General features: G+C 40.7%; 3 protein-coding genes across 16 annotated transcripts; 1 reads left to right on the forward strand and 2 right to left on the reverse strand.

The window, feature by feature from the left end:
• Positions 1-120: 120 nt before the first annotated feature.
• On the reverse strand, positions 121-5,517 carry agt (angiotensinogen). 4 transcript variants are annotated; one of them, XM_040138598.1, is made up of 7 exons: positions 5,265-5,517; positions 3,393-3,837; positions 2,840-3,206; positions 2,408-2,532; positions 2,104-2,252; positions 1,228-1,384; positions 121-1,136 (listed from the first exon to the last, which is right to left on the reverse strand). In XM_040138598.1, exons 2-7 carry the CDS (start codon positions 3,798-3,800, stop codon positions 960-962), a joined length of 1,383 nt encoding a protein of 460 aa, XP_039994532.1. In that variant the 5' UTR covers positions 3,801-3,837; positions 5,265-5,517; the 3' UTR covers positions 121-959. The 4 variants fall into 4 exon arrangements, with proteins under 4 accessions (XP_039994532.1, XP_039994533.1, XP_039994531.1 ...); XM_040138599.1 differs by having other exon boundaries at positions 3,393-4,097; XM_040138597.1 differs by having other exon boundaries at positions 3,393-4,131.
• cuzd1.2 (CUB and zona pellucida-like domains 1, tandem duplicate 2) lies at positions 1,085-20,851 on the forward strand. Of its 11 annotated transcripts, none has more exons than XM_040138585.1 (28): positions 1,085-1,180; positions 8,692-8,742; positions 9,052-9,099; positions 9,717-9,861; positions 9,973-10,169; positions 10,354-10,446; positions 11,473-11,514; positions 11,632-11,730; positions 11,960-12,004; positions 12,100-12,198; positions 13,578-13,622; positions 13,719-13,817; positions 14,045-14,089; positions 14,185-14,283; positions 15,666-15,710; positions 15,807-15,905; positions 16,134-16,178; positions 16,269-16,367; positions 16,700-16,744; positions 16,841-16,939; positions 17,058-17,090; positions 17,174-17,318; positions 17,588-17,793; positions 18,846-19,021; positions 19,174-19,404; positions 19,500-19,660; positions 20,282-20,526; positions 20,671-20,851. In XM_040138585.1, exons 3-28 carry the CDS (start codon positions 9,081-9,083, stop codon positions 20,715-20,717), a joined length of 2,703 nt encoding a protein of 900 aa, XP_039994519.1. In that variant the 5' UTR covers positions 1,085-1,180; positions 8,692-8,742; positions 9,052-9,080; the 3' UTR covers positions 20,718-20,851. The 11 variants fall into 11 exon arrangements, with proteins under 11 accessions (XP_039994519.1, XP_039994526.1, XP_039994517.1 ...); XM_040138583.1 differs by lacking the exon at positions 1,085-1,180 and adding an exon at positions 8,367-8,419; XM_040138592.1 differs by lacking the exon at positions 9,052-9,099.
• ikzf5 (IKAROS family zinc finger 5) lies at positions 20,838-25,810 on the reverse strand. Its single transcript, XM_040138601.1, has 5 exons — positions 25,762-25,810; positions 25,308-25,377; positions 24,961-25,121; positions 24,242-24,415; positions 20,838-24,162 (listed from the first exon to the last, which is right to left on the reverse strand). Exons 3-5 carry the CDS (start codon positions 25,091-25,093, stop codon positions 23,198-23,200), a joined length of 1,272 nt encoding a protein of 423 aa, XP_039994535.1. The 5' UTR covers positions 25,094-25,121; positions 25,308-25,377; positions 25,762-25,810; the 3' UTR covers positions 20,838-23,197.
• Positions 25,811-27,371: the final 1,561 nt, after the last annotated feature.

Raw genomic sequence — 27,371 nt, forward strand, 5'->3', positions numbered from 1 at the left:
CAATTTTCTTTATGTTGCGCCAAATCATAACAGAGGTTATCTCAGGGCACGTTTCATATAGAGCAGATCTAGACCGTACTCTTTATAGTTATATTTACAGCGACCCAACATTCCCCCATGAGTGAGCACTTGGCAACAGCTGCAAGAAAAAACTCCTTTTTATCACTGAGAAACCTTGAACAGAACCTGGCTCATGGTGGGTGGTTGTCTGCCTCGACCCGTATCTTAACAAAATTTCCACTCAATCAGAACTAAATGTAGCATAACCCCAAACCAAAAAGTTGAACCATCTCTATTGCAGCATTTCCATAGAGCCCAGTTTTGTTGGCTTCTCTCCTGACCTGTTTAGGTGGTGATGCATATTGATACAACACTCGTTTGAAGCCCTGAAATGGTAAAGACTTTGCCTAAATTCCTGATGAAAATCAAGGACATTAACTATATTGGGAAACATGTTTTATTTCAGCAATCACAAATCATAACAAAACAAAAATAAACTCTTAGTTACAATATACAACGTATTAGTCATTCAACGTAGAGAGTTGTGGTTACTGTACCTACTCTACTGAAAAATACTGTACAGAAATCTGCTATAATAAATTTTACATAGAAAAAAACAAATTAGGATTTTAACAGGCTGCTTGAAAACAACTCAGATTAAAGTAACAGCTTTTCATAAATACTGAGACAGGGATCCCCAGTGACTCAACAATGTTGAAGTGTTACTGATGGATTTGTCTTGAGCGAGGTTGTGCTCCATTCCTCGAGTACTGTATGTGGCCATTATTTAAGTTGAGAAACAAGGGTATGATTTTAATGAGATGTCCGTTGAATGATTGATTTCAATCCCAGCGGAAATTCAAGCTGTAGGCGATAAAGTAGATTGTAAGGAAATGGGTCTGGTATGTTGGACATTTTTCATGTCAGAGGTTTTTGTTGGTTTTAAGTACTATATAACTTTAGAGTGTAGGATTTGTGATTTTGCCCAGCATGAGGATGACGTTAGAATATTCTTTTATGACAGAAAAGAAAAAAGGCCGGTTGATGGACAGCTTCAGAGGGACGCCTGCTTCTTGTATGTTGTCCTGAGGTTCTGCTCCTTCCTCCGACATCTCAAACAACACAATATTGACCGCCTGAGAGGAGACAGGGAGATCTGTTAATGATGTACACATACACAGTGAGTGGTTTTTATTATATGACAAGCTGACCACTCATCTAGTTCACCTTATCTATAGAGAAGGGTTTGGTGTTGCTGAGTTGGCTGAACTCAGCCTGGGAGCCCAACAGTTTAGCCTCGATTTCTAGATCCATGTTGGTCAGTAGGTCACGCACATCAGTCACAGAAGACATCGAGAACTTTGGCAGTGACAGCTCCAACAGACTGGGTGGGTGAGGGGAAAGATATTTTGAATTTTAAGATAAAAAGTATTTGAAATAAAATGGGACTGTACCCATCCCTTTTTCTCTCCTAAACATCCATCCAGCCTCATTCGCTCTGCATTGATATGATATCCCATTATTGACTGACTAATGCACTGATAGACACTAACTAAGGTCTTTTAACTTGTAGCCAGTAAAGTGGCACACACTGTACTGTCAAAAGAAAAAAAAAGTGATGAAATTACTACTTTGTTTTGGAAAACTCATGGAAAATGATACAGGTCAAAAAGAACTTGGAAATGTAGATAAACATACAGTTTAAACTTCATTATTTAAAAAATAAGTAAATTTCACCTTTTAAAATCAGATACATTCAGGTTCCAAGATTTAAATATAACTATAACACTTGTAGTCTCTTGCAGTAAATTGTAACTTCAAAAAATCTGCCTAAGATTTTAGAATGAGCTATTCAACACAGACAGAATTTTTGTTATTATTTGTAATGTTACTGGACATTAAAATTTAACACAGGGATAAATCACACGAAGATGATGGAAAGTGGACGCAAAACAGGCGCAAAACATAACGTGACTTTTCAGAGTTTAATATGACAAAAGGTGCTTCGGATGTTCAGTCCATCAACTTGTCTAGTCTGGACGGTTTAGTGGTTAAAACACTAAGTCATCTGGATTTAGTTTTTTTAAAAAGAACAATACTCACCCTTCCTGGAGGCTCTGGTGCCAGTTAGACATGAGGTCTGTGCGCAGCTTTGACTCTATGTCACGGACGTTGGCCCCTTCATGAGGCAGGACCAGCAACATGTATGACTGTTTGCTCAGAGACAGCTTCACAACGGTGCACTGTCGCACCTTCATAGCAACAAAAAAAAAAATATTGGAGATGAGTCAAGTCATTAAGATTTGAGGAAGCTCAAACCTCCTGCTCATATTTAATAGCTGCAGATATGTGGTTAAATGAGCCAATGAATCAGCATAAAAAAACAATTCTAGGATTTAAGATTTACCTTATCATTCAGGTAGTGGTACTGACCCGTGTGGGTCATCAGTGGAGCCATCACTGTTGTTGTGTCATCCACGTGAAACTCCTGCAAGGAGGTCTTCTCTGGCTGGAAGGCTGTCCTCCAGCTCCCTGAACAAATACAACAAAAAAAACACTGTCAGGAACTGCAGGGTGGTGCAGTAGTTGTCAGTACTTCAAACACTGATATTTTTAGGGTTTCAGTTTGTTATATCAGTATCTGGGTCAAAGCACAAAGTCAAATCTAAGTATGTTTGACTGTTACTTTTAGATTGTACAGTAAATATGTTCAGGATTAAGTTGATTTAGTATTATTATCCTGGCAGTGAGAAAGTGTGAAGTCTTAATATTTAGCATCTTGACTTTGAATAATGAATCTCAGTCTGTGAGTTTCTGAATCAACCTAACAGAGACGGACCTTGAAAGTTGAAGGAAGTAATGAACAGAAGGTTACTGCTGGAGTTCAGATCTTTGAAGATGCTCTTCACCTTCCCGTCTGACGTCCTCTCTACAAAGTTGTTCACCAGTTGCTCAGCCTCCTGAGGTTTGGAGAAGTCCACGCTGCGGATGAACAATGTGTCTGAGAAGTCCTGTGTGCCTTGAATAAAGTCCTCGGATAGCTGAACATCCTGGCGAGTGAAGGCCCAGACCTGGGTAGCGATTTCATCTTTGGGTCCATCGTCCTCCAGAGAGTTAAAGCTCTGCAGGGTCTTGAGAACCTTGTGTCCGTCCACCAAGGACACACAGTCCTCTCGGTCAGTCTCACTGATCAGTCCCAGAAGAAGCTGCAAGGATAGAAAAGGATTGGGAAAGATTTAGCTTTTGGGTTGAAGTACAAGACCTTGATAATAAGATGTTTAGGACAGCATCAATCATCCCTTCATTCAAAATTGTAAAGAATCAGTCGGTCTGCTTGCGTAAAACCCCCTTTTGGACTGTCTCTAAAGTGAGAACAAATCAAAAGCAATGACCTGGAACGTGCGCGCTGTCTTCTTGGAGGCTCCCAGGTAGAAAGTGACGAGGGATCCAAAGGTGTTGACTGGAGAGAGGAGGGTGTTGGTGCTGTGCTGCTTGCTGAGAGCCTGGTACATCCTCAGGCCCAGAGAGTTCAACAGCTCTGCCAGAACCGCGGTCCTCTCTGTGATGTTTTGCCTCTGTGCATCCAGTTTAGACTGGTCCCTGCTATCTGGTGTCAGGACTTCAATATCAAGGGGGGCCACAGGAAGTGTCTCCAGGGGCTTGGACGTCTGGTCCTGCAGGGTCTCGCAGCTGACATTCTCGGCAGCAAAGAGATGGAAGGGGTGAACGTAGACGCGGTTGGCCTGAATTTCTGACAGCCAGCAGCATAGTAGGAGGAATAGAAGAGGCGATCTCTGCATTTTACCTTTTGTTGGTAGTCACTTTAAACGATTCTTTCTGTGGAGGGAGACAGACAGTTTAAGTTTAAGATGAATTACCTACCTTAGGTATATAAAAATACAGACTGCCTCTTGAGCAGCTCTTGCTGAGCACTGAGCATTGGGTGGTCTCTGAATACTAGATGACTATTAGTGTGGCTTTCGTCAGAAATCTGGCTGAATCTGGTTTTCCATCTCTGACAGGATTGGCTGGCAGGAACATTGGGCATAGAGCGGCATGTCAGTGATTGATTGATCGCTCTTTGTGTGTCTTCTCTCCTGCTGGCCAGTGAATGAGAGCAGGCATTACCCTCTGCAACAGAGGTCGAATAGAAAATGAAGACTCATCTACGTGCATCTATGTGTGTGTGTTTGTGTGTGTTTAGTGACTAAAATGAGATGGAGTTTCATTTGGATATTGTTTATTGTTTATTTGGATTCTGTTTGAAGAGCCTTCAGATTGAGTACACAAATTGAATGTGCTCAGGCAGTCATCAAACAAATTTACATGCTCAAATTGTCACCATATATTAAGACTAAACTGTTCATTTTGGACAGTATGATTGGAAAATATGATACTTGTGACAAATTTGGCTGTACATATGCACATATCTAGAATGAATAGATAAATATATTTTGCAGAACAAACGTCTGCACACAAAGTATATAATTAAAATGAAACTAAATATATTATAATTTTATTAAGATACTTCACATTTTCTCAACTGTCCATCCTAATTTTTGTGGCTGGAGCTTCTAATGAATGAAGAGTAAACGCATTTAAAATACTGGAGTTGGTCATCTAAGTTGAACTGACAACTGTCTCTCCTTTATGAACACTTTTTATATATTGACCTAGATGTCTCTGAAGGAGAAGAACTTGGGTAAGTGCTCTTATGCAAAAATAGGACTTTATCCTTTGAGTTGAACGTGCAGAAATGTGGCCTGATGGACTTTTGGAGGAGGTTAGCAAACACTAGATTTTCCTCTGTTTGGACATGTACCAAAGGACATGGCCTTGGTTCCCGATCAATAAAACCAGTGCACTCAAATGTTCTTATACACAACCAACCCATCTGTGTACCCGATGACTCGATGACAGAGGTCAAAAAGCATTGCTGATTCATGATCGGAGACGTTTTCTGTCAAGCTCCAGAATTTTGACAAAACTTTTGATATGATCGGTTTCTTAATAACCTTGTCTTCAAAGAGCAACTCTACAGATATTAGTTGCACTATTTATTTTTATTAACCCTCAAACTGAAACGTTTGTCGGAGACAATATTACGTATTTAGAACATTGTTTTTTGGTTTTGAAGGATATAATGGAAAATCCCAATCAATTCTCTAAACTCAGACATTTCCCCTAATCTCCGACAAGTTTACATTCACTGTATTGCACATTCAAAAGGCAATAAATGGGAAAAAGTCAAAGGTAGCTCTTACCGTGTGTGTCTGCTGCTGCTGCTTAGTGAGGTGCTGAGTGAGGTCCTGACTCCTCTGCTCCCTTGCTTTAACCCAGCCAGCCACTCACCATGCTCCCACTCTGGTTACTGATTAACCAAAGCAGCATTGAGCCAGGGGATCTGCTGCCATGACTCACAGCCTGCTTTGTACTGAGGAGCTGCTCCTATAGATAAATAAGTGTGACAGAGAGAAGAAAGAGACTATCCAATGTTCCTCTACATGTTGACTTTAGGAGGATGATGCAAGCACATCCTGGAGGGGGTGAAAAGGAGGGCTCAACTTCCAAAAAAGTGAAGTAGCAGAGGGGAGGCCATGCTTGTCCATGTTTACCATCTTTTGAGAGTGACTCACTGAAATGTCCCCATATTTTGGAGATGTTAAATACGCACGTACTTTGTCATTTTTGATTAACGCGGTCAAACAAGTAGCAAATAAACTAGCCTCAAACCTGAGTCACTTAAATCTACATAAGAAAAAAGAAAAGGGAAGGAAAAAAAAACACAACCAAACAAACACTTTTTTCAACATTTTATCTAATTGTTCTGCCATTATTGTTATGTTATTCATTTCATCCTGTCTTCAGCTATATTAACTTGCTAACTTCTCTTGAGTTTCACTTTCTGATATAATCCATAAGAATCACTATTCACTCCATGTCATTAGTGCAAATTTACTGTTTACTATAAATTTAAAATAATGCTTTCTAAACCACATTAACTGATGTAGTGATAAATTTTTTAGACATCCCTCTGACTCATATTTATAACTTAATGAGCCCCTTCAAAATCTTAGCGAGAACTAATAATAAAATGTCTGAAAAATGCAAATATATAAAATAAACCAATACTGTGTCTCTTATCCTGACTTCATCTCTCTTCCGTGTCACTATTAATCTGTTGGATGGTACAGATGAATTTATGGGGATAACAAACCCAACATGTCCTGGGAAGAGCACAAATACCTTTCAAATGTTCTTAATAGGCAGGTAAACCAATTTATTAAGCAATGTAGTTTTTATTTCGTATTAAAAGGTGACATCCGTGAATATATTTGGGAACGTCCTCCACACGCACCGGATTTAACAGGGCAGGGTACACTAAATGTTCTCATCAAAAGGATAAACATCATATAATGTCCAGTGCTTTACAGCCTTAGTTTTATCTTAACAGCTTTATCTTAACATTGTTGCCTTAATAATAGCTGATAACGGGCAGTTAGGAGTCTTTATGTTACGCTGACGGTGGGATGGATTGTTGTAAAAGTTGTCTCATCTGTTAACAATATAAAACTAAAAATGTAATATACAGCATCTGACAGATCAGATTTCACTTACTGCTGACACTTTTATTAAATTCAGTTGTTTTTTTTTACATTGATACTGATATCACTGTGTTTATATTGATAAAATGTCCAATATTCCTATTTTAAGGAATCACTAAAAATCAACAAAACCTTTTTGACAATGATCCCTCAGATTTGTTTTTTGGCCAAGAGTGGTGTTTTGATAAGGCAGCGAATCTTATACTTGAACAGTATAATTTATTATCCTAGATGACAGTAATAGTTTAAGATGAAAGTACATTTTGAACGGTAAACCTCATTCATTATTAGTAGCTGATCCACTGTATATCTGAAACCACAAATACACAAAAATGCCAGTATAAATGAAATTTAAAGTTACGTATTTTGAAGTTGAATTAATACATAACAATCCAACCTATAAAACATTTACACTATGTACAATTTTTATTTGCCAAACTAATGCTCCCACGAAGATTTTTAAAATCTTGACTCCATGAATAAGAGTCTGCAGCTATGCTAGCAGCTCAATGAGGCTCTACTTAGACAAAATAGTGCTTTGAGCTAAATGCTGACGTCAGCATATTAACATGGTCATTGTGAGGATGTTAATATGCTGATGTTTTGCAAGTACAATGTTAACCATGTTCATCAACTTAAACTGGCATGTTAGCATGCTAGCATTTGCCAATTAGCACCAATCATTGCAGTACAGCAGAGGCTGATGGGAATAACATTAGTTTTGCACGTATTTGGTCATAAACCAAAACATGGATGGATTACTGAATGGGCCTTCGGGCACAGGCCCAGGGGCCCAAGGGGCCAGGTACCTTTTACATGCCTGTGCCCAGTGGCCTGTTGTCTCATAATCTGTCTGTGAACCAAAGTATTGGACAAATTAAATATTTGGCCTGATGATGGCTTTAGATGAAAAAGTTAAGAGGTGTCAAAAGTAACTGCAAATCATTCTGATGGGGACATAAATGTCTGTACAAAATTTTCATGGCCATCCATTCTACAGTGGTAGAGACATTAGTGGTGGTAGACCGACCTTACCATTTCTCAGGCCACCGCTAACAGATAGCATGGCTAAAATTATCTTTAAAAAATGTATATAATTCTGTCATTTGAGTGTTAATTAAAACTTAATTTGCCAAGAAATGGGAACACAAAGGCATTTTTTCAGAATATGTAAAACTTCAAGTGCAAAAAGAATTGATGATGCTTGCATGTTTGTAGGACAATTATAAGCTACTATGTGGTGAGGTTTTATTTGACTTTGTACAGGCTTTAACTTACATGAAACTGCATCACTATGATTGTATATATATATTAGTTTAAAAATAAAATGTGACATGTTTGATGTTCATACTTCTTTACTTTAACAGGATGAAACTGATGCTGCAGGATTCAAGTACTGACAATAGTCACTCACAATTAATGCAGCAGATGTCAGTTACACATGTAAGATCATTATAGTGTATATTTTATTATCTACGCATTTACAAGTTCCCAAAACCCACATGAAGGTCTAATTTATGTCTTAAACAAATATCTTAAAACACACATCCTGAAGCGAGAGGTGAACAATCTTTGCGTACCCTTTATGATAGTTAACCAAGTGTGTGTTTCTCATGCATGATTACTGAGTAATTTATCACAATCACCTTTGGTGACATCAGAAATTGTAAAGGTGCTACATCAAAGTTTCTGAGTGGGCTGCAGGGTATATAAACTGTCATGTCCAGCCTATGAGGCAGGTTGGAACTTGTACAAATTCACCATGTGGACTCTGTTGATTCTTTGCGGCCTGCTCACCACACACGGAGTGCGAGGTATTGTCCACTGATTTCTTATCGTTACGTTTGTCTTTTTAGTTTTTGGATTATGTTTTCTTTTTCAATCAAACACTGGTCTTCATTTGTATTCTCAGCGCAGTAATGGGCAACATTAGATTGGGCATTGAGCTGTCGGATTCAGCGTCTATGTGCTTTTAAATGTAGTCTTTTCGACAGGATTTTTGGCTGTTGTTACCTGTGCTGTCACTGGACTTTAACTGGCAAATGACCTTTTATTTTGTTTTTTTACTCTTGTCATACTCAATCAGGTGCTGATCGCTTCCTAACAACTGAGCAAGCTGAGACACGAAGTTCTTCAGGTACAAAACTACCTCTAAATTAAACAGAATAATGTCACTATAGTTTAGTTTTAATTGTATAAGAAACGTCCAAAATTTTGTTTGCCTTACCCCGTCTCTATCGGAATGGGTTAATGTAGTGTTGCTTTCAGATGGTTTTAGCCAACAGTTTCAGCTAAATCAGAACCATTTAGTAAGCATATTTCAGGTGAAAAGAATATCACAATAACTAATGTGCCATCTGAGTCACAGAATGTGTTGCTACTTGCCTTTAAGTGTTGTATCTCTCTGTCCCTCTGTCTCCCTTTTTTTTTTTTTTAAATCAATCAGCTACTGGTGTAAAATCTGCAGATGATATAATGTCTACTTCTGTATCAGGTAATGCAAGTTCCAGAAAAATAAGACGCATAATATCAGATCATGGTTCTAGGTTTTTGCTTTTTTTATTTACTTATTTATTTATTTTTACAAATAAATTTATAGTATGGGTATAAATTACAGGTCAGCAATCGCAACACAATACTCTCACTGATTACATTTCACAGAGAGGCTTCACTATATAACGGGAAGGCAAAGTGTTGTCCATACCATCAATCATCCTATCTCTAATTACCGATCAATACCAGCACTGAAATGACAGACTTGTTGCAATTAACTTCAAACTGTAAGCATCAGAGTCGCACAGTTATTGTCAAACGTTTAGTTTTGTCAGTTGAGATAACCAACCAGATCAAATGCAATTGGAACAAATGAGAAATATTTGTCTAAACTTGAGGAAGTCTTTGACATGTAGATTAAAAAGAAGTCTTTTGTGCGTTTCCCAACCCATCAAAATTCAACATATGATTTGCTTTATTTAAATTATCCGTATCGCACAAAATATTTATTATTTATTTACAGTTTCTTACTTGTATGACTGCATTCTTCATTACTGTATCTTGTCAGTTTTTTGTTTTTTTTTAAATAAACTTTTTTATGGATCTGTGTTTCTTCAGATGCACCATGTGGTGGCTACCTGTATAGCAGCAGTGGCACTTTTTACAGCCCCGGCTATCCAAACATGTACCCATCAAACATAAACTGTGTGTGGTACATCAGACCAGGCAGATCAATTGTGCAGCTGGACTTATCTAATATGAAGTAAGTGTACGCTCTGCGAATGAAGGTGGCCCCTGCAATCACCAACTACTGTTGCTGTATATTCTGTGGCTTTAAATTCACACCACTGTTCTTCTTCTGCCCTTGTGACAGCATTGAGAGTCAAGCAACGTGTCATTTTGATGCCATTTACGTCTATGATGGCTCCAGTACTGAAAGCAGGCTTCTGGGGAAGGTGTGTGGCACGAACAGCACCACCTTCAACTCCACTGGTGCTTATTTGACAGTGCGCTTCAGGAGCGATAACACTATTAGCTACTCAGGATTTCGTGCTGACTACAGAGTTGTGGGTAAGTAATTTTGGATATGACCAAGAAATTTCACACAGTGTGCAGTGCCCCGATTCTAATGACATCTAGGATTTTAACAGCGAAAAACAAAATAACAAAAAAGGCACATTACACCCATGTAGAGATTGACTTAAACTCGATGATTGCAGTAATGGGAATTGTTTTGTCTCTTCTCTTTCTGGAGGTTCCTGCAGATCCTACTGTGGCTACGATTTTGGAACCTGCTCTTGCTCTTCAAGCTGTGGATACAGAGGGACTTGTTGTCCAGACTATGAAAGTAAGCAGTTATGGAAAGTAACTAAGCACATTTGCTCGTGTACTGTACTTAAGTACAGTTTTGAGTTCTTTCTACTTTATTTCTATCCTTCCATTTCATGATACTGTATACCTCTACCCCACTCCATTTTAATGGGAAATCCTGTACTTTTTGCTCTACTACATTTTTTGAGAGCTATAGTTACTACTTACTTTTCAGATTAAGATTTAACATTAAACAACATATAGTATATAAAATATGATGCGTTGTTGAAGATTAAGATTGGTTGATGCTTCATGTTTCAAGAGTCTATGAGTTGTAATCAATTCCACCGATTTTTCACATGGTTTTATTTAAGTAACTGTTTGAGGCCCATAGAGATAAAAGTTTACAAAAATTACAAAAGATTAGAGAAAATATGAAAAAAAATTTATGTACCAGGATTTAGTTTTTTCTTCTTTCTTGCCCCGTTAAGCATCTCATGACCCCTCTGATTAATATCGTGATCTCTTGGAGGGGCCCCGACCCCTAAATTGGGAACCACTGGAATTAATTATTTAACTGGAAATAACGTAGTTAAAACTAGCATCACCTCGACAAGCTACAACGGTAAAATGCTGTTTACACATAAATACAATACCGAAATACATCAGTATTAAAAATAATATACCATATGACAATATATTAACCAAGTGTATGCAGAATGGGTATCTTTACTTTAATACGCTAAGTACATTTTACTGTTAATGCTTCTGAACTATTTCTTAAGTGGCAATATGAATGCAGGACTTTTAACTGTAACAGAGTACTTTTACATCATTGTACTGCTACTTTTACTTCAATAAAAAATGTGAGTAATTCTTCCACCACTGAAAGTGAGACCAGGCTCTAGCCGTAAAATGCTCGTAGTTGAGTAGAATAAGAGAAAGCATTAATAGATTTGGGTAAAACCCTTTATGTTTACTAGAAAAAGAGAGTAGGAGGAGAATATGAGCGAAGAATGAAAAATTGTAAAATTCACTTCTGTAATCCATATCTTTCTTTCAGAGTACTGCCAAGCCCCGACTTCAGAACCGGCAGTCTCCACAGGTGTTCAAGTATCTTTATGACCAAAAATTTTTTAAAGCTACAGCTCCATCAAATTCATGTTTCCTTACAGAGAACTGTAAATACTTTGGTAAGACTATATCCTCCTGTGTTTCTCAGCTCGGCCCTCATGTCGCTACAACTGCGGCATGTACATGGGAAGCTGCTCCTGCACAAGCTCCTGTCAATACTATGGCAACTGTTGTCCTGACTACTACTGTAAGTGCCAAGTCTAACAAACCAACACTGTGAACAGGTACTGCATCCCTCTCTTGCTGAAGAACTGACTCTTTCAAAGTCCTTGGTGCTCATACAGACATAATGTGATAATATTTTTTTTTTCACAGTTACAGAATGAAGCAGCAGGTGTATCATAACGTTTGTTCTACACAGTAAGACGAGGTGTAAAAGATGGTAATCAATTTATTCTCTCCTGTCCGTCACGTAGCTTACTGCCAGTCTCCCACCGCCGCAACTGTCAGACCCACCACAGGTATGGAAACCTCTCAACAACCTCCATGTGAGAGAGTAAAACACACCATCAGTTACTAAAATGTTATAATGCCCCCCCCCCCCCTTGTTTCTCAGCTCAGCCCTCATGTCGCTACAACTGCGGCATGTACATGGGAAGCTGCTCCTGCTCAAGCTCCTGTCAATACTATGGCAACTGTTGTCCTGACTACTACTGTAAGTATCATGTCCCTGAAAGCTCAGCAGAGAAGCCGCTGCACACTATGATCATGCATCTTGCATCACACGGAAATACATGACTCCAACATTATTCCCCAAGCAAGACCTTCGTAAAGGAACTTAGTGAATCATTACCCAGTTTCCATAAATATTGACTGTATGTATCTTCTATACAGATTATAATGCCAGTGAACTGAATAAATTGCTGGAAGTCTTATATGTAACTTGACCCACTTATAAAAAGGGTCATATTCTGGACTTGATGATTAGCAGATGATTTAAAACCCACATAAAATGGCATCTTTACTTCTTTAATGTAATCTATTTCCTGTTGAAACAAGACGTTGGGGCAGAACATACTCTGACAGATCATTGTGAAATTTAAACCAAAGGGATATTAGTGAAGAAGAATAAAAAACACTATGATCTGACAGAAAACGGAAAGAGTATTGGTCGAAGGTTTTTTTGTCACAGGATGAAGTAATCATAAGAGGTTTCACAGTTTTCCAGAAATATGAAGTGTCACTTTCAGCGTGCTTCAACGTCACTTCAGTTTCTGCGATTAATTCTGCCTTGGCAGGTCACATCTGTATAGCCTTTGACGGCAAACTTTGTCCAAACAGAGCCAGTTGTATTACAACTGTCCAGAGGGTTTAGGGCTGGGTTATGCTAGAAAAAACTCGTTTGCAAGACCTGTTGTCGACCTTGACAGGAGGCAGTAAGTCTCAAAATAGCTGGTCTGAACGGCTTCTTTTGGAGGCGGAGTGAAAAGTGGGCTGTCAGAGAGGGGATATGCAATATTGTTTTTATATGGAGAGGTTGGCAGATATTTTCATAAAGTCCTGGAAGATATTCATACTGTTCATGTGAAAAGTGACAGAAGTAGTTGTATAATGAAAAAAGAGAGCTAGAAAGAAAAGTGCAACCCCCCCCCCCCTTTTTCACCTCCCCACAGTTGACCAATAACTACATAAAGTGGTTGTGAGTGACAGACTGTCAGTTTCGGAAAGTTATAGAAATGTTCGCACATCCGCTTTGGATGTTGGAAAGGTTTGGGGGGAGGGGGTTCCAACAACGATCTGACACACAGTTCTGGCGGAGTATACTGGAACCTCTACCTCCCTGCTAATACAGCACTGACCGAAAATTACCTTAAAATGTCCAACAGCTTCCTGCAACTCAACAACAATGAAACAGAGATTCTTGTTATTGGTCAGCATCAAATGGTTGAAGCTGACCATACTCTCCACTTACAAAATGTATATAAAGGAAGAGGCTTCCTATCACAGCCAGATGTAGAAAAGAAAAACTTGTCCACCCATTCACAAGAAGTGGGGTAAAACACTCTTTTTTACTCTTCTCTCTTCATCATGCAGCTTACTGCCAGCGGACAACTGCCAGGACTGTCCGACCCACCACAGGTATGAAAACCTAGAACATAGTACGTGAGTGAACCAAACTATCAGTTATTCTGCTGGCAGGAAAGATTACCGAAATGTCTCTTCTACGTCTCTCAGCTCAGCCCTCATGCCGCTACAACTGCGGCATGTACATGGGAAGCTGCTCCTGCTCAAGCTCCTGTCAATACTATGGCAGCTGTTGTCCTGACTACTACTGTAAGTGCCAAGTCTAACAAACCAACACTGTGAACAGGTACTGCATCCCTCTCTTGCTGAAGAACTGACTCTTTCAAAGTCCTCGGTGCTCATACAGACATGATGTGTTAATATTTTTTTTCACAGTTACAGAATGAAGCAGCAGGTGTATCATAACGTTTGTTCTACACAGTAAGACGAGGTGTAAAAGATGGTAATCACTTTAATCTCTCCTGTCCGTCACGTAGCTTACTGCCAGTCTCCCACCGCCGCAACTGTCAGACCCACCACAGGTATGGAAACCTCTCAACAACCTCAGTGTGAGAGAGTAAAACACACCATCAGTTACTAAAATGTTATAATGCCCCCCCCCCCCCTTGTTTCTCAGCTCAGCCCTCATGTCGCTACAACTGCGGCATGTACATGGGAAGCTGCTCCTGCTCAAGCTCCTGTCAATACTATGGCAACTGTTGTCCTGACTACTACTGTAAGTATCATGTCCCTGAAAGCTCAGCAGAGAAGCCGCTGCACACTATGATCATGCATCTTGCATCACACGGAAATACATGACTCCAACATTATTCCCCGAGCAAGACCTTCGTAAAGGAACTTAGTGAATCATTACCCAGTTTCCATAAATATTGACTGTATGTATCTTCTATACAGATTATAATGCCAGTGAACTGAGTAAATTGCTGGAAGTCTTATATGTAACTTGACCCACTTATAAAAAGGGTCATATTCTGGACTTGATGATAAGCAGATGATTTAAAACCCACATAAAAAGGCATCTTTACTTCTTTAATGTAATCTATTTCCTGTTGAAACAAGACGTTGGGGCAGAACATACTCTGACAGATCATTGTGAAATTTAAACCAAAGGGATATTAGTTAAGAAGAATAAAAAACACTATGATCTGACAGGAAAGGGAAAGAGTATTGGTCGAAGGTTTTTTTTGTCACAGGATGAAGTAATCATTAGAGGTTTCACAGTTTTCCAGAAATATGAAGTGTCACTTTCAGCGTGCTTCAACGTTACTTCAGTTTCTGCGATTAATTCTGCCTTGGCCGGTCACATCTGTATAGCCTTTGACGGCAAACTTTGTCCAAACAGAGCCAGTTGTATTACAACTGTCCAGAGGGTTTAGGGCTGGGTTATGCTAGAAAAAACTCGTTTGCAAGACCTGTTGTCGACCTTGACAGGAGGCAGTAAGTCTCAAAATAGCTGGTCTGAACGGCTACTTTTGGAGGCGGAGTGAAAAGTGGGCTGTCAGAGAGGGGATATGCAATATTGTTTTTATATGGAGAGGTTGGCAGATATTTTCATAAAGTCCTGGAAGATATTCATAATGTTCATGTGAAAAGTGACAGAAGTACTTGTGTAATGAAAAAAGAGAGCTATAAAGAAAAGTGCAACCCCCCCCCTTTTTCACCTCCCCAAAGTTGACCAATAACTACATAAAGTGGTTGTGAGTGACAGACTGTCAGTTTCGGAAAGTTATAGAAATGGTCGCACATCCGCTTTGGATGTTGGAAAGGTTTGGGGGGAGGGGGTTCCAACAACGATCTGACACACAGTTCTGGCGGAGTATACTGGAACCTCTACCTCCCTGCTAATACAGCACTGACCGAAAATTACCTTAAAATTTCCAACAGCTTCCTGCAACTCAACAACAATGAAACAGAGATTCTTGTTATTGGTCAGCATCAAATGGTTGAAGCTGACCATACTCACCACTTACAAAATGTATATAAAGGAAGAGGCTTCCTATCACAGCCAGATGTAGAAAAGAAAAACTTGTCCACCCATTCACAAGAAGTGGGGTAAAAGACTCTTAAGTTTTTTACTCTTCTCTCTTCATCATGCAGCTTACTGCCAGCGGACAACTGCCAGGACTGTCCGACCCACCACAGGTATGAAAACCTAGAGCATAGTATGTGAGTGAACCAAACTATCAGTTATTCTGCTGGCAGGAAAGATTACCGAAATGTCTCTTCTACGTCTCTCAGCTCAGCCCTCATGTCGCTACAACTGCGGCATGTACATGGGAAGCTGCTCATGCTCAAGCTCCTGTCAATACTATGGCAACTGTTGTCCTGACTACTACTGTAAGTGCCAAGTCTAACAAACCAACACTGTGAACAGGTACTGCATCCCTCTCTTGACGAAGAACTGACTCTTTCAAAGTCCTCGGTGCTCATACAGACATGCTGTGATAATATTTTTTTTTCACAGTTACAGAATGAAGCAGCAGGTGTATCATAACGTTTGTTCTACACAGTAAGACGAGGTGTAAAAGATGGTAATCACTTTATTCTCTCCTGTCCGTCACGTAGCTTACTGCCAGTCTCCCACCGCCGCAACTGTCAGACCCACCACAGGTATGGAAACCTCTCAACAACCTCCATGTGAGAGAGTAAAACACACCATCAGTTACTAAAATGTTATAATGCCCCCCCCTTGTTTCTCAGCTCAGCCCTCATGTCGCTACAACTGCGGCATGTACATGGGAAGCTGCTCCTGCTCAAGCTCCTGTCAATACTATGGCAACTGTTGTCCTGACTACTACTGTAAGTATCATGTCCCTGAAAGCTCAGCAGAGAAGCCGCTGCACACTATGATCATGCATCTTGCATCACACGGAAATACATGACTCCAACATTATTCCCCGAGCAAGACCTTCGTAAAGGAACTTTACTGACTGTATGTATCTTCTATACAGATTATAATGCCAGTGAACTGAGTAAATTGCTGGAAGTCTTATATGTAACTTGACCCACTTATAAAAAGGGTCATATTCTGGACTTGATGATTAGCAGAGCTAGAAAGAGAAGTCCACCCATTCACAAGAAGTGGGGTAAAAGACTCTTAAGTTTTTTACTCTTCTCTCTTCATCATGCAGCTTACTGCCAGCGGACCACTGCCAGGACTGTCCGACCCACCACAGGTATGAAAACCTAGAACATAGTATGTGAGTGAACCAAACTATCAGTTATTCTGCTGGCAGGAAAGATTACCGAAATGTCTCTTCTACGTCTCTCAGCTCAGCCCTCATGTCGCTACAACTGTGGCCAGAACCTGGGAAGCTGCTCCTGCACAAGCTCTTGTCAATACTATGGAAACTGCTGTTACGACTTCTATTGTTAAGTATCATGTCTTTCGAAAACTCATCACACTTTGATTACATTTTTCCCCCGAAAAGTAATACTGACTTAAACCCATGTGTTTTTTTGTTTTTTTTTAAATTGTTTTTCAAACAGCCTACTGCTCAGTCATAGCTGGCAGCACCACAGGTAGGATCCTCAGTGTGCACAATGAGCCTGCTGCAAACATAGTTCCTTGCAATGACACTTGTGCCATCTTATCCACCTTTTAGCTGCGCCATGTGGAGGCTATCTGTATGGCTCTGGCACCTTCTCCAGCCCAAACCATCCCAGCTACTACCACGACAACGCCTACTGTGTCTGGCAGCTCAGAGCTGCGTATGACCAAAGAATCTTCCTGGCATTCACATACCTGCAGTGAGTGAAGAACATACTATTTTTCGGAGATCATTAGTATAAATGAGTGGCCTTAATATGTTAATTACACATGGAGATATTATGTCCTGACAGAAATGACATACAGATCTCAAGAATATTGTCAACATGTGGAACAAATTACCTACAGAGTAGAGAATTAGGCTTTGAATAGATCATCATTAAGGACACACTGGAACTGTTTTTCAAGTTTTTGTCAGTAAGTCAATAATCAAAATAATTAATGGCTTTTATCATATTTTAAAAAACAGATTGGAGAACTGCTGTTCCTGTGACTACATTGCAGTCTACGATGGGCCGTCTGTCAGTTCACGATATCTGGGGAAAGTGTGCAACAACAGTATGGACTCTTTCTACTCCACCTCCAACTACATGACCGTGCTCTTCCGAACCGATGGCTCTGTGGTTGGCCGGGGGTTCAATGCTGAGTTCATGAGTTCCCTGTCACCAAACTCAGGTACCATTATGGAACGTTTAATGGTGGGTTTAAGATGTGTTAAATGTCTCTTGTTGACTGACACACCTCCTGTGAAAAAATCTATAACAGCCGCTGTGGCTTATAAAACTGTCACATAAGATATCTCAATTTGGGCCGGAGACTAAATTTTTCACAGAAAGCCTGTGTTATAAACTGGGGTCTATAGAGTTTGAAAGACGGGGGCATTACCAGACAGGGAGGATCTAACAAAAAGATGCTGTTGATTGCATTGTGGGTTATGTAGGATCTGGCATTTTTGTAGCTTTAGTCACATACTGTGGACTAAAAATCAGGATATTTTGGCCTCTGTTTCTTCGGTTTTGACCAATTCTCTTTTAATCTGTGTCTCTTGATTTCTCCAATTTTATGGAAGTGCAAAACAGTTACTGTAATACCCCTAACACCTGTCTAATAGGGACATCCTTAAATCCGCAGAAATACTGTGAATTGGCATATCCATTTCTTCTTATGTCAGGTGGTCAAACCAGGATAAAATCCAGCAGGACTAAGAGTATACATCCACACCAGCTTCTTTGTAGGGGTGTACTCAGGCGCAATTTTGCTTTGCACTAAATACACACATTGTCAATGTTTTAGCATGTAATTTTTACCATCTTAATTTAACTAAAAACAAAATACAGCTGAGCCCGACGGGTATTTTGTCATTAATCAAAATATTTGACAAATTATAATTTTGACCTGGTGATGGCACTAAATGATCTGATAATCCATTTTTGATAATTGTGAAGACAGTTTACTCAAAGCCACAAATTTGAACCTCATGGTGGTACTAGAGCAAAAGTCAAGTGACCACAGACGTCAGTAGGCCTCATGCTCTGGGGACTGCAAATCTCTCTCCAAAATTTCATGGCAATCCTTCCAGTGCTTGAAATATTTCAGTCTGGACCAAAGTGATGGACCGACCAACCGTAGAGCTTGGCTAAACACGTAAATATTGTGAAATCTTACACCTTCGTCCTAGAAGTAATTCAAGCTGTTGTAAATATCTTGCGAACACGATCCTTTGCCAGGTCGAGTGGACTGTTCCTCAGACAACATGAACATTGTGATTGAGAGGACTTACCTGAACTCTCTCGGCTATGAAGGCCACAGTCTGTACCTGGATGACCCATACTGCAGACCCCAGGTTAACAGATACCAGGTGGTCTTCAGTTTCCCCATCAACACTTGTGGCAATGTTCGAAAGGTAGGCAACTCGTCACCTTAAGGAAAATATTAACAATTTACAGTACTTCGTAATGATTGTCCCATAAATGTGATGGTAAGAACATACAGTAAATGCAGAGGTCAGGGGAATCTTTAGCGTGCCTGTTTTCCAATACCTTCTACCATGAACAGTTTAAAAATGGCAGAGTTGTGTACACAAACACTCTCCGTGCGTACGGCACCAGCTCCGGAGAGATCACACGCCAGTCTCAATTGAAGATGAACGTGGGCTGCCGAATGGAGCAGGACTCAGTGGCCCAGATAATGTACCTCGTGGAACATCACGGTAACAGCAGCATTACAGGCACAGGCAGATTCAATACCAGCATGGATTTCTACACATCCAGCAGCTTCTACTACAAGGTGTGTTCGGGTAGTGAAGGGGTGACAGTTTGTACTGAAGGCTCCAATTGTAAATACTTGGACATGATGCTGATATTTTGCTTTTACACTCTCAGGTGACTCAAGCGCCATACGAGGTGAAACTCAACCAGGACATGTATGTCCAAGTGGACCTGAGAAGGGGTGACAGCACCCTGGTCCTCTTTCTTGACACCTGCGTGGCCTCACCATCGCCCCATGATTTCCAGACCAGACCTTACTACCTGGTCCGTAACGGGTAAGAGGAGTGTGTGCCTTGCTTTGCTGCTACCCACAAGCAGTGTGGATAAAGCGGCTAACCTTCACTGGCTTCCTGTGCCAGTTTTCAAATAAGAACAGTTGGATTTGTCTTGTCAGTGCTGAAACTTCCAGTGAGTACCACCAAACATCAGTGGTGCAAAGTAACTAAGCACATTTACTTGAATACTGTACTTAAGTACGATTTTGAGGTACATGTACTTGACTTGAATATTTCAATTTTTTTGGTACTTTATACTTCCACTCCACTTCATTTATTATACAGCTATAGTTACGAGTTACTTTACAGATATAAAATATTTTATATTAAAACACTTAAAATTAGCTTATAAATAGCATTGTTAAAGATTACCAATTGTTCCCCAACTATTTGGATTGTGACTTCTCAAAAAAAAAAAAAAAAGGCAGGACCTTTACTTGCAATGGAGTATTTTTACATTGCAGCATTTACTTAAGAGATCTGAACACTTCTTATACCACTTTCAAATATTAATAAACAAAGTGCAGGCCCCTTTCTACTCCGTTAACATAATAATCTGGATTCTTTACATATTTATAGTACCTGTATTGTCCTGTAACACCATCTCTGTTTCACCGTCAGATGTCCTGTGGACAACACCTACTATGCCTACGTCACTGGCACCAGTTCCTTTGCCCGTTTCAAGTTTAAGGCCTTCCAGTTCCTGCGAGCAACTGACTCGGTGTACATCCAGTGCAAGGTCCTGATATGCCCAGCCTCTGACTACAATTCCCGATGCCACCGTGGCTGCAACAGACGTATGACCAGAGACCTGGGGTCACAACATGACAGCCAAACCTTGGTCCTGGGTCCCATCCAACTCAAAGGTCTGTAGCCATTTGTACCTGGTTTTGATATCAGTAGCGAATCGGTTGAAGAATTTTATTAGGTTAGCAGTAAAACAGTCATTGTGATCTCATTATCTCAACAAAACATTACAATAAAAGACATGTCGCTTTTCTCTTCGCCAGACCCTGAGAAAAAGGATGAAGGGAGTCATGAGCAGGACAAGGCTTAACTGGATATTGCAGTGAGCTGCTTCGGTTTTCTTTACAAATCATTACTCTGTAGCTCCTGCCATTCGGTTCATTTTGACACTCAATTATACTCACCATTTTCCTCTTTATCGGATTATCTGATTAAAAGCATCATCAAAAGACAAACTGTTCGCATTTCATTTTGTCATAATCTTGCCATACATTTTTCATTAACCCATAATAACAACAATATCACTTTTGCTGATTTCTCTTCTTGAATACAAAGAAGGTGGAAAAAGGAAAACAAAAGACAAATCACAGCTCTGTTAGAAAACACTTTACTTATAAATTAGTTAGATTAATCCATCTCACAATAAAATGATTTACTATCCCGAGGGAGAGAGTGATCGCCAAAAGGCTTCGACATTCACCATTACCTATGAACCTACAACACACAGAGAGCATAAGGCAGTCATTGCTGGGTGCCCCTATTACTGGTAAGCATGGTGACAAAGAGGTGGTCCTAAAAACTATGTTCCCTACACATGTTGCTAAGCAACAGACAACAGTACTGAAGACAAAGAACAACTTTGCAGTCTTACTGCAACATGATTTTGCTTTTTTGACACTGAACATCTATCCAACCACTCAGAATACAATACTCAGTAAATATTCAGAAAAGCACTGGGATCCATTTGATAAATGGGGAATCTCAGTGTGTTATCACAAAGGCTAAAATTTGGCATCCCCAGTGCTACGTGGCAATTCTGAAAAAGTGTTCACATGAGACACAAGACTTGGTGATTCTGCCCTAAACATTGAGATACTGGATATCAAAGTGACTTCATACAATATCAAAAGGTCAGATTGTGACATGATGCAATTAAAAGGATATGCAAAACCCTTTCAAGAAAATGAGAGAAGTTACCATGATGCTGGTCAAGGAAGGGCACTGTGTGGAGGAACTTCAAACCTACATGACTTCAACAAAATCTAGTTTAACAATTTAGCTGACTGACCAAAACCACTGATACAATGTTTGGCCAGGTTTTACTGTGAATGCCATCCATAGAGTACAGCTGGCATTGATTTCAAAGTTTCTTAGCAGCATTCATGGAGCATATTTTTGGCAAAAAAAAAAAAAAAAAATCATTGCTACCATAGAAAACTACAATGGCCAAACTCCCCCGCCCCCCAAAAAAAGTTCTGGGCTGCCCATCCATTAAAGTAAGAAGAGAAAATTGTAATAAAATTAATCTTCAAAGTAACAGTCCTCTTTATCTTTGACACACAAGAAAGTGACTTATGTCAGGCACTGCAAAGAAATAGTAGTAATGCACCAAGCACTGAAATAATTTCAACAAGGCTTAAGTAATATCACTCTAGGCCAACAGTTTGACTCCTGTGTGAGAATCATCAGAGAAACCTTTAGGTAGGGATCCAGGAGTGTTGAGAATTTATTTCGGTTGCCCATTCAGAGATGCCCTTTGCAGTTTGTATTTTTCTAAAGGAACAAACTGTTAAGAGTTGGAGCCAATTTGTTGTGGGAATAGACCCCCCCCCTCTCTTTACTCTCTTGACAGGCACAGGTGAGCTACAATCATGTTTTTTTCTCATGAGGTGATCTTATATTTAGGGGGGTTTCAGAGTCAACAAAAGCAATACGTCTACCAACTGAATGTGTATGGTTTCCTCAAAATATGTAGTCTGCCCTTAGCATTAGCGATTCATTTGAAAGGGATTGAAAAGGATCCGTCCTGCGTGTTTGACCATCCCATTTCAAATCGCATAAATGTTACAATACAGTTGACCATTTTCTAAGGTAATTCATAAGTTGTTTTTAGATCCCCGAAGAAGTCCTTCCAGCAGCCATTGGTTTTCCATCACCTCAGTCCGATATTAGGTCATATAACCTGTAGAAAACTGTACCTATCTGAATTTGCTTTGGACAGGTACAATGAAAGCCATTTTTCTTAGTAACCATACCACGTGAGCTCAGTGTTGCATTGTATTGCATTTGAAAGACAAATTTGTAATTTTTAAAAACGTTTACCAGTGTTAAGCTCGTGTACTTAAGGGAAGCTGCAACATATGAACAGCATTACATTTTTGAGGGGGGGAAAAAAAAAAAAAAAAAAAAAACCCCAAAAGACAAAAAAAAATTCAAGGAAAATTTCGAATTTGGTGACCTGCTTCATTAAATAAGGTTCATGAGTTTGGCTAGGTAGGGAAGTTATTTTTCTGATTTGTAACAGCACATGATGTGACTCCCTCCACCACCACAAATAAATTCTCAACCTGTTGAAAACACTGATCATCCCTTTATAATACACTTGAATGGGCACCTTTAATTATACAAAATTGAACCATTTGAATGCTGACATTTTACTGTGTAAGTACAACTGTCAAAGGCTAGGCTACATCAAGGCCAAGTAAAAGACCAATAAATAAAATTACTATGGAATTAATAAAAACAAAGCTGTCCATTAAAAGTTCTTTCAAGGCTTTCCTCATTTGCCCATTACTTGTGCTGCCCGCGGGCAAAGTGGCAAGCAAAGTCGTACTTGCTCTTGCACTTGTAGCCGCAGATATTGCACTGGAATGGGTTCTCGTAGCCATGGCAGCCCATGTGGATGGTGTAGAGGATGTTGTCGGGGAAGTAGATGTCACAGTGCTGGCAGTGATGCAGCATGTGGGGGTCCTGGAGTGGGGCAGACAGGCCTGGGGCCGGTGTACTGGGTTGGCTGTTGGAGATACTTGGGGTACTGGTGCGCCCACTGTGCTCACTGCAGGGTCCCCCTCCAGGGCTGCAATTGTTGTGGGGAGGAGCCCGGGGCTCTGGGGTGACTGGGGAAGAGGAGGATGCATGGGCCATGCTGGCTGTGACAGCCACAGGAGCTGTGGCAGGGTGGGGCTGCTGGATGAGGAAGGGCTTCTCATCAACGATAGATTCTGCTCCTGGAGACATGGGAGGTTGAGTCTGGGCCTGGGACTCTGAAGGGAGGCTGGCTAACTGGCCGGCCAGGGTTGACAGCTGGTTCAGGGGGTTATCCATGACCATATCATGGTGATGGTGATTTTGATTTGTGGAGAGCCCGTCCTCAACAGCTCGACTCTGATTATCATAGGTCTCCTGACGTAAGTGGGGCAGCTCATGGGAAAAGTCATTCACATTGTCAGCCTTGTGCACCACCATAGATGGGGGGCTGAAGTTGATGAGGAGCCGGCGGCCATAGCCCAGTGAGCTGGCCTTCTTCTGTAAAACACTCAGCATCTTCTTATGGGAAAGTGAGCGAGCTCCTTTCATGGGCAGGAGTTTGTGGCGTCTGCGGCGGTGGTGCGACAAATTGCTACGATCACTGCAGCGGAAGGAGCACAGCTCACACTTGTAAGGTTTCTCGCCTGTGTGCGATCGCATGTGGGCCTCCAGGTGACGCTCGTAGGCTGAAGCAAATGGACAGAGGTGGCAGCGATGCGGCTTCTCTCCTGTTTAATTGAAGAAAACAGGCTAAATAACAAAACCTTGTCAGCATTATCCCCCCCGAAATAAACCATTAACACTTACCTGTGTGAATTCGAATGTGTTCAATGAGTCGTGCTGTGCCTCTGGTGGCATAGTTGCAGTAGCGGCACTTGAGCTTGCCGTCATAGGTCCTCTCAAAACCATCAACTAGGATCCCTGAGCTGTCCTCCAGTGAAATGTCCACCGAAGGGTGATCCAGTCCATTCTGACTGCAGTCTGCATACAGAACATTAGCAGGACTTAGAATTTATACTTTTTTAAGAAAAAAAAACAAACAACATACCATGCAAACTCTGACTATACTTTACTATATAGGGAAACAAATTATTCAGCAGCAATATCTTATTTTCATGAATAGTGCAGCTGCCTTTAATTCATTTCTACAGCTCGCACTACAGTTGTTATAACATTGGTCTATCTACTTCAGATAACTCCATACAGTAAGTGGCACTCTGCAATACAAGCAGGGCAGTGGCTCTGAAATCAAAACATCAAAACAAAGTGACTAACGATTGAACAAACTGATTTATCACAGACTTCTTGAAGGATCATGTGAATAACAATGACCATGTCTGATTACTCCAGCAGTCAATGATAGCATTCATGAAACTGCAAAGCGTGTTAATTATCCAAAGTCCGATATCAGAGAATGCCTTTAGGAGCATCTGTCAGCTGGCTGCCTAAAAATAAACTGGATAAATAACAAACAGACGCCTGTAAACTGCTTAATTTACATATAGGGGCTATGATAAGAGGTTTACCTGCCGGCAGCTCGTCTGCCTCCTTGACGCCGCTGACAGAGCCTGATATCATGTTGACATGCTGAGTCTGCTGGCTCAGATACTCCTGGAAATCCTTCACAAAGTCCAGCGTGTCCGGCTTTTCCTCGCCCATTGAAAGAAAGGGATGCAAGTGCCCAACACTAAAAAGACGTGAGAAATGATTTACCGCTACGGCGACCACAATTACTGAACAGCAACGATGAATCGGTTTGAGGTCAGAGAATTAAAATAACATAAAAACACACATGCAACCAACCACATTTGGAAAAGTCAAAGTATCAGTTTCGTTAACGTAGCTAGCTGATTTCCAAAAGCTACACACCTACCTCTTCGAAGATAACTCGCCGGTTAAATCTTTAGATTTTTGTTTGCTTGCTTGGAAAAGCAGTTTTGCACCTATCCAGACACAAAGACAGGACAATCCCGGGAATTAGTGACTGACAAGCAGGAAATCGGCGCGATCCGATGTGAGTTCGGTCGCTCCTACACACCGCTCCTCATCACCGTCATGTTGTTACCAAAGCTACGTACGCTGCGTTAGCCACACAGCTAACGTTAGCTTATCTCGGAGAAAGCATCTTTGTCAACAGGAACTCCAGTATCTGGTCGACACGGTATTATTATTATTTTTTTATCGTCCGTACGCGTGCGAGTAAAGCCCCAAGATTACTATTATTTTTAAAATACCCGCAACGTCAACACACTCGCTCCAATTCACATGGAAAGACAACCTGCGAAATCAAAACAATAAACCAGTTTGAGGGGGTGAAAGTTCATTACGTGTGCACCGGTGAAAACCGTCCCGCCACCAGCTCCGTGTACCCGCGAAGGAAGGTTCCCCTAGGTAACCCATTTAAAATGCATGTTTTCAAAATAAATGTGTGAAGCAAAAAAAAACATCTACAAACAAACATTATCCAACTAGCTAAAAAACACCGTTGACAGAGGAGAATTTTGATCAGTCATGAAAGGAAATTTCTGCAACTGCTTTTTTCCTGTTAACACATTTTTCTCTTAAAGTCTGACTACTGCATAATTTTAGATTGAAACAGCCCGTATGATTATGACCTACTACTGAGCTGGTGGTTGGTATCCGCATTTAACTCTTCAAATATAGGATTATATTTCAGGGACCTTGTATTCTAAAATTTCGCTTTTAGATAGTAATTTTTAAAAAAAAAGGTACTTTCATTGTTTCATAATTCGTCAAAACTGTGTCAGTATAGAAACCTACCTTCAACCAAGAACTTTGTCATCCAAGACAGTGGGATTTTTTATTTTTTTATTATTATAATATTTTTTTTATATATACAGATAAGTGAATTTGAAACACCCATCCCTTGCCACCAGCTAATCAAATTTACTGTTAACATGTACATCCAGGTCCCTGACTTGACACACACTTTCAGATGAACAGTTTGCAGTTTATGCGCGAACGGCAAGTGAGGCGCAACAACTGCATCACTTTCCAAAGCGGTTGACTCGTTCATGTTTTACCACAGTTAAAGTCATTGCCCCGTTTGTGTGGAAGTTGTGGGCAAACCGCCGAGGAAAACATGATAAATGATCAAGTGGGGTGAGGCTGCTGTATCCTTTTACTGCGTTACAACTGCTACTGTCGGAGCAGTAGTTTTGCAGCAGTATTGTAAACCTGCTGCCTGAGAACTATTTTAATTTGTACCATGAGTCACTCGTTTGGTGCTGATAATTTATCTACCAATCTATACTATCTTCTGTATAGTAACTACGACTTGTGTGTGATGTGTTTGCTTGTCCCCCTTCAGAAAATTAAAGCGTATTTTAACATAATATTTTAACCCCCCCACCCCACAGGTCCATTTTGTCCTGCACGTACACCTGCTGCTGCCGGTCCACATGTGAGTACAGTTCGGCGCCCGGACGCTAGATGGCGCACACGTCTCAGTGGTGAAACAGGTTCTCCCCCGTTCCACCACACGGTGTTTTGAGACACACGTGCCCCACATGATACAGGCTGTAAAGCCGGGACATGCGGGCCAGCATTGTTCATACGTGCTAACCTTGAATGGGGGGTTCGGCTCATCCAGATTACGCAGGTCGTGGCCATCTGCCGTGTACAGGCGGCTAGTGGGTCCTGTCTGCGTCGGCCGCCAGTCCCCGGGGGGGGGACAGCGTGTACAGGACCCGTGGAAGACGTGACGGTCGGCCTCATCGGTTGAACCGTGACCGCCGGAGCAGCCAATTACATCACCTTCTAACAGCCTGTCCACACTAATGTTATTTTATTGCAATTTAATTATGCTCAGGTTTCCACCGGGGCCAGATCCTGTTGAATAATTTACACACAGCCACAGTGATTTGTCGGCAGGAAAAAGACAAAGTGCACACTTCTCGGTTATCTCATTTGTTTC

The sequence above is a fragment of the Xiphias gladius genome, chromosome 11 (genome assembly GCF_016859285.1).
Source record: "Xiphias gladius isolate SHS-SW01 ecotype Sanya breed wild chromosome 11, ASM1685928v1, whole genome shotgun sequence".
Classification (NCBI taxonomy): domain Eukaryota; kingdom Metazoa; phylum Chordata; class Actinopteri; order Istiophoriformes; family Xiphiidae; genus Xiphias; species Xiphias gladius.